General features: G+C 37.6%; 1 protein-coding gene across 1 annotated transcript; it reads left to right on the top strand.

Moving 5' to 3' along the window:
* Nucleotides 1-1490: 1490 nt before the first annotated feature.
* On the top strand, nucleotides 1491-5735 carry LOC113712523 (putative late blight resistance protein homolog R1A-3). The gene is made up of 2 exons (XM_027236002.2): nucleotides 1491-2031; nucleotides 2731-5735. Exons 1-2 carry the CDS (start codon nucleotides 1573-1575, stop codon nucleotides 5074-5076), a joined length of 2805 nt encoding a protein of 934 aa, XP_027091803.1. The 5' UTR covers nucleotides 1491-1572; the 3' UTR covers nucleotides 5077-5735.
* Nucleotides 5736-6017: the final 282 nt, after the last annotated feature.

Below are 6017 nucleotides of genomic sequence, written 5' to 3'. Positions count from 1 at the left end.
AGTGACCGTCCACATTGCTCATATTATGATTGCATTTATTTGCATCATGTACTACTAATTTACAGATTTGCATAAGTTCCTAGGTAGACGTGATCATGATAAACAAACAAGCAAATTTCAGTGTAATTTTTCATGGCTCTTGAGTGGAAGCCAACCAAGAATACTGGTAATAAACTAATGGCAAGATAGTGAACTTTCACGTACCTCACATAAAGTTTAATAATATAGTACAACCAAATTAAAAAAAAAAATTACATGATTGCTAAGTAGACGTGATCATAATACATGAGAAAAATCTTTCTTTCTCTTTTACCAAGTCTCATGACAAAAATCAGAAAGTGGCTAAATACCAAAGCGCAGGATCATTTTTTAGTCCAGAACCACTATTAACAAAGAGGTTAAATTTATATGTTTCAATTATAAATCCCCACCTTTGGTGCACGATGATTTATGTTGCTTGTATTAAAACTTATCAAGAATATCATTAAGATAAAACTGAAAAGGTTGTAATTTAACCTCACCTTACCAATAACAAGTTGTATTAACTACAAGCTCGTGCAAGATGGACACCAACAAAGTATACTACTATTTAGGGTGCGTTTGATAAAATTGAAATTTGAAAACTAAAATCTGATATTTGAAATTTGAATTCATTAAGTTATTAAATTGTTAAGTATTAAATCAAATATATTTAAGTGTATATCATATTCAGTGATAAGTTACTCACTTATCACTTATTTTTTAAAGCAAGTTTTGTCTAGAAAATTCAATGACACTTAATTAATTCAAATATTTAATTTTTGATAATCAAACTCATTTTAATATATTAAAATTTAAATACATTAAGTATCAAGAAGGCGAGCTTAGCATAAATATCTTCTGTTCAATGTGACAAGCCACAAGGCAACAATTAGGATTAATTACAATATGCACCACTCAACTATAATTCATTTTCACTTTGCACCCAAATTTATAAACTTTAGGACTTTACACTATTAATGTCTTGTACATCCCTCATATCAAAATTTTTATTTTTTTATTTTTTTTATTTTTTTACTTTTTCACCCCTCCTTACACTCTTTCGGTCTTTCTACCCTGAACTGCCTAGCACTTCTCATTAGTTCAACTTAAAGATCTTAATTACATCTAATTTGCACTTGATTACTAAAATTCTCTCATTTATTTATTCAGGGCTAAAAAGCCCTTTCAGTCAATATTAGCTATCAAAATTTAATGATTTCCAATCAATTAGTCAATATGTTAGAAATTGATAGTATAAGATGCTTAAAAATGCTAAAATCATTAATCATGGTGCAATTTGCTAATCGGTTATAGTTAGAGGGTGCATATTGCAACAAACCCCAATCATTGTGCACAGTGCACAGTGCAAACTGCTTATTGGTCGAGTGATTTCAACTAGTCAAAGTAGCTGGTGACCTCAGTCAACGTTTCACAACTAGCTAAGACCCTCCATATGTTATATGCATTCATCAAAGGACCCTTCACTTCTTTAACCCAAAAAAGAAAAAAGGCACCCTTCATTTCGCCCGAGAAATCAAGAATCGGTGAGAGATGGAAACGGCTGTTGGGGTTGGAGTGCGATTCATCTTACAAAATGTGCTGCAGTTGATCCAAGACAATCGTAAACTGATAAGCAGTAATGATACCAAACTGGACGAACTGTGCAGTGACCTGGATCTCTTGAAGACCTTCATGGACAAGTACGGTGAAGAGCACTACGATAACGAGGTCCTCAGGAAGCTGGCGGGCGACTTCAGGCGTCTTGCCCGCGAAGTTGAAGATGTCCTAGAAACGCATATTGTTGACAAGTTAGTGTACACCAACAAGAACATATTCAAGAAAGCAGTAGGGGTCTTCGATCACCTGAACAATCTGAGGAATACTGGTAAGGACGTGCTGAACCTGAGTATGAAAATGAAGAAAGCAGAGGATGACAACAGAGGGATTGGCATCCCCACCTGGACAATGGAAGAGATCAAGAAAGATAATTCAACTTCTGAAGACAATAAGGTACTAGTTGATTATCAAATAATACTAAATTGCAATTTACTTGAGCAATTCTAATGTTTGGAAATATCATATTTCAAGTTCCTTGGATGAAGAATTTGCAGCTTTTTTATCATTATTTATTTGCTTATTTTTTCAGTAGAGGGACGGGATTTAGAGAAGTGGGGAGGGGATGATGGATTTGAAGTCAGAACCTCTCATTCTTTGGATTTCAACCTTATCTGTTAGACCAAGGTCTCCTCGGCTGTAGCGTTTATCATTTATCTTCTGTTTCGAACTAGCAGTTGCTTCTTTTCTAATTGAATTGCACCTTCAAAATGTTGAAGTGTTAATAATTATAAGAGTATTAGAATTGTTGCTAACAAATAAGTATCTGAACCCATTTGTCTTCTTGGCAGTTTGACCAAATTGATAGCTAAATCCAAGATTCTATGAATTGTATGTTTTAGGAAACAAGTTACAATCTTGACGTATATAGTAATTTTAATGGGAGCTCAATTATACCTGAACTCTTAATTGGGTCAAAAGCGGCAAAATAATAGCCCTTTGCTTATTGATTCATCACAAAGTTAAGGTGCAAAGCATCAAAGTCTCAATATTTCAAGGGTACAGAGGGTACTAGCCCACCTTAATTTATTCTGATTCAACGTTGTGGTTTGCATTTTAGTCTGAACGAGATTTTCTTTACTTTCATGCTAATAGGCTGGTAGCAATCAAGAGGGAGACAGAATAATTGGATTTGATGATGCAGCTGATGATGTACTGGAACTTCTCGGTGGGAAAGAACTAGTTGAAAGCAAATCTGCAGTAGAGGAGCAAAGCAAGTGTGAGACAGGGCAACATAGCGAGTCAAAGCCACCAAGCACATCTAAGGCAGAGCTACATAATGCGTCAAAGCAGCTAGAAGTTGTTTCAATTCATGGCATGGTTGGTCTGGGAAAGACTACACTTGCAAGAAAGGTCTTGAATGACCCAAGAATAGAATATCATTTTTTCACTCGTATATTTGTCAGTGTTTCGCAACAATATGACAAGAAAAAAGTGCTTCTTGGTATACTAAGATACTTCGACAAGAAAACTAGAGATCAAGATGTATCCGAGAATGATTTAGTTGCCGAGGTCCAAGAGAAATTGACAGGTAAGTATTTGATTGTCATGGATGATGTTTGGGACACAAAAGTATGGGATGATATCAAGGATGCATTTCCAGACAACAGCAAGGGTAGTAGGGTGTTAATAACTACTAGACTTGTGTCTGTGGCCAATTGTGCTAAAACAAGTAGTGAACCCTATCCATTGAGACTGATGAAACCAGAAGAGGCTGAAGAGTTATTGAGGACAAAGGTTTTCAAGGAAAACAAATGCCCACCAGAGGAACTGCAATTGCTTGAAACAAAAATTCTGGATAAATGTGCTGGGCTACCACTAGCAGTCGTGGTAACAGCAGGTATTCTTAAGATTCATGCAAAAGATGCAAAGTGGTGGGAGGATGTGCATCTTGGTGTGGCTCAGTTTGTTGGTGATGACCAGAAAAAAATTGGTCAAAACCAAAAGAATATCGATGATTTAATAAGGAGGAGTTATGATAACTTGCCTCATATGCTCAAAGCATGTTTTCTATACCTTGGTGTCTTCCCTGAAGATATGGAGATTCAAGTGTCAAAACTGTTGCAACTATGGATTGCTGAAACATTCATTCTGCAATATGAGACAGCAAGCCTGGAGAGAATAGCAGAACGATGTTTAGAGGAATTGGTTGACAGGAATTTAGTGATGGTGGGACAGAGAACTTTAAGTGGTCGGATTAAGACGTGTCGGCTCCATGACACGCTGCGTGACTTCTGCAGGAAGACAGCCAAAGCAGAAGAACTTTTCCAAGTAATTCATGGTATGGGTGCCATTTCATCTTCCAGTCATCGCCTTTGCTGCATTAACTCTCACTTCTTGCAGTATATTTCGGGTTGTGAAAAACAGAAACAGCATGGTGAGAAAGTCCGATCTTTCTTGAGCTTTGGCCTGGATGAAACTACATTGGACAAAGATCTCTGCCCAATTTCAAGCGTATTTAAGCCCTTCAAACTAGTCCGAGTGTTGGATATTTTATCCATCAAGCTTCCCTATAAACGTTTTCCCACCAAATTACTTGAACTTGTTCTTCTAAAGTTTATTGCCATCTATTGCGAACTTCACACCCTTCCAAGTAGAATGTCTGCCTTGACCAACTTGGAAACCCTTATCGTTCACACAACATTCCCCACCCTAAAAATAGAAGCGGACATTTGGGAGATGACAAAGCTAAGGCATCTGCATACTAATACCACCACATGCTTGCCTAAGTGTAAGAAGCAATCCTCTGGCAGCGAAAACCTACAGACTTTGTCTACTGTTTCACCTGAAAGTCTTAAGAATGAAGTGTTTGGAAGGACTAAGAAACTCAGGAAGCTTGGTATACGCGGGAATTTAGGCACTCTTGTGGAGGCCAATGGTGAGTCTAGTTTGTTTCAGAGTCATTGCAAGCTAGACTCCCTTGAAACTCTGAAGTTACATCATGATACTGATGATGGAAACCAGAGGCAGCTTGTCCTTCCTCAACCACACAAATTTCCAAGAACACTAACAAGGTTGAGTCTGCATAACACAAGGCTACATTGGGAAGTTCATATGCCTATACTTGGAAAGCTTCGGTATCTTGAGGTTCTCAAGTTGAAGGACAATGCTTTTGTGGGGAAGGATTGGCGCACAGAAGAAGGAGGTTTTCATTCTCTAAAAGTTTTGTTCATTGGAGCTACAGATTTAGAGTGTTGGTTGGCTAAAGCCACTAATTTCCCAGAACTCAGATACCTTATCCTCAAGCACTGCAGAACACTTATACAGATCCCACCTGACTTTGTCCACATGAAGAACCTGGAGAAGATTAACCTGGAACGTACGAATGATAAGCTAGTTTCATCTGCCAGGAGAATTTTTTCACAACGATCAAAAATGCTTGGACTGCAAAAGGCTAATGAAACTAAACCGATTAAGCTCATTGTTTATCCTCCAGAATAGTGATGGCCAAGCAAACACGCTCATCAAGTGCTTCTTTGACAGGATAGTAAAACCCTTCTGACTTCCAGTCCCTGAATCCATCTTTTAATGCTTCATCTTGCAAGAAACTTAAAGAATGCTTTTTTGCGGGATTTCATGCTCACTAGCTTTTGTCTTTTGCTCCTCCAAATGAATTCATCAAATGGAAGCGCTGAAGCTTCTGTCTCTCGTTGTTTTCTTCTCTGTTCTGCATTGATAAAGCCTAGTTACCTAGCTCTAGCTCCGTGCAACAACATTCAACTGGCATAAGCTCTTTGCATTGCTTTGTTTCAGTGCCTTTTGACTTTACTCAAATACTCCTTTGAGCAAAGTTTATCTGTGATGAACACAAGGCCACAGGTCTCTTGGCCAATCTAGTACTGAGAAACAAGGTGATCAAAGGTATTATGTTTGTGCTAGGTAACTCAGCTGGATCAAATCTAGAGTCATGTATTTCCTTTTGTTGAAAGGTCAAGTTTTCACCTCTTCATCTTGTTGCCTTGTTTTTGAAGTCTTGGATGAGTCTTGCTGTAATGTACGTTTGAATGTGACCATTTATTTGCTTTCAGTTTTGTAATTCAAGAACTCCTAAAATTAAGATTCTATACTTAAATTGCGATGAAAATTGGATTTTTGTTGCATTTTGGCACTTGGCCCGTGAACATTTGATCATCATGTCAGATTTTCTTGCAGACACAAACCTGATAACTGCAGGTGAACTGACATGGTTCCTAAGTAGAAATGCTAGAATGACGTGGGGTTCTGAGTCAACTCCAATCATATTGTGATGCCCCCTGACAAATATTCATGTACCGTGTTCGAGTCCAGAAGAGGAATCTTGATAGGAATACTCCTTTTTGGCTTCTGTTGGATATTGGTGATTTTGATAGCCTTAACCTAGGGAACAAGCACGAATTCTGTTT

The sequence above is a fragment of the Coffea arabica genome, chromosome 10e (assembly GCF_036785885.1).
Source record: "Coffea arabica cultivar ET-39 chromosome 10e, Coffea Arabica ET-39 HiFi, whole genome shotgun sequence".
Classification (NCBI taxonomy): domain Eukaryota; kingdom Viridiplantae; phylum Streptophyta; class Magnoliopsida; order Gentianales; family Rubiaceae; genus Coffea; species Coffea arabica.
This window is presented reverse-complemented; position numbering and strand designations above follow the sequence as displayed.

Bases quoted from the DNA above. Each gene is read 5' to 3' on its own strand.
- LOC113712523 (XM_027236002.2), top strand. From the start codon at position 1,573: ATGGAAACGGCTGTTGGGGTTGGAGTGCGATTCATCTTACAAAATGTG. The intron at 2,032-2,730 runs GTACTAGTTGAT...TCATGCTAATAG, and splicing joins CAACTTCTGAAGACAATAAG to GCTGGTAGCAATCAAGAGGG.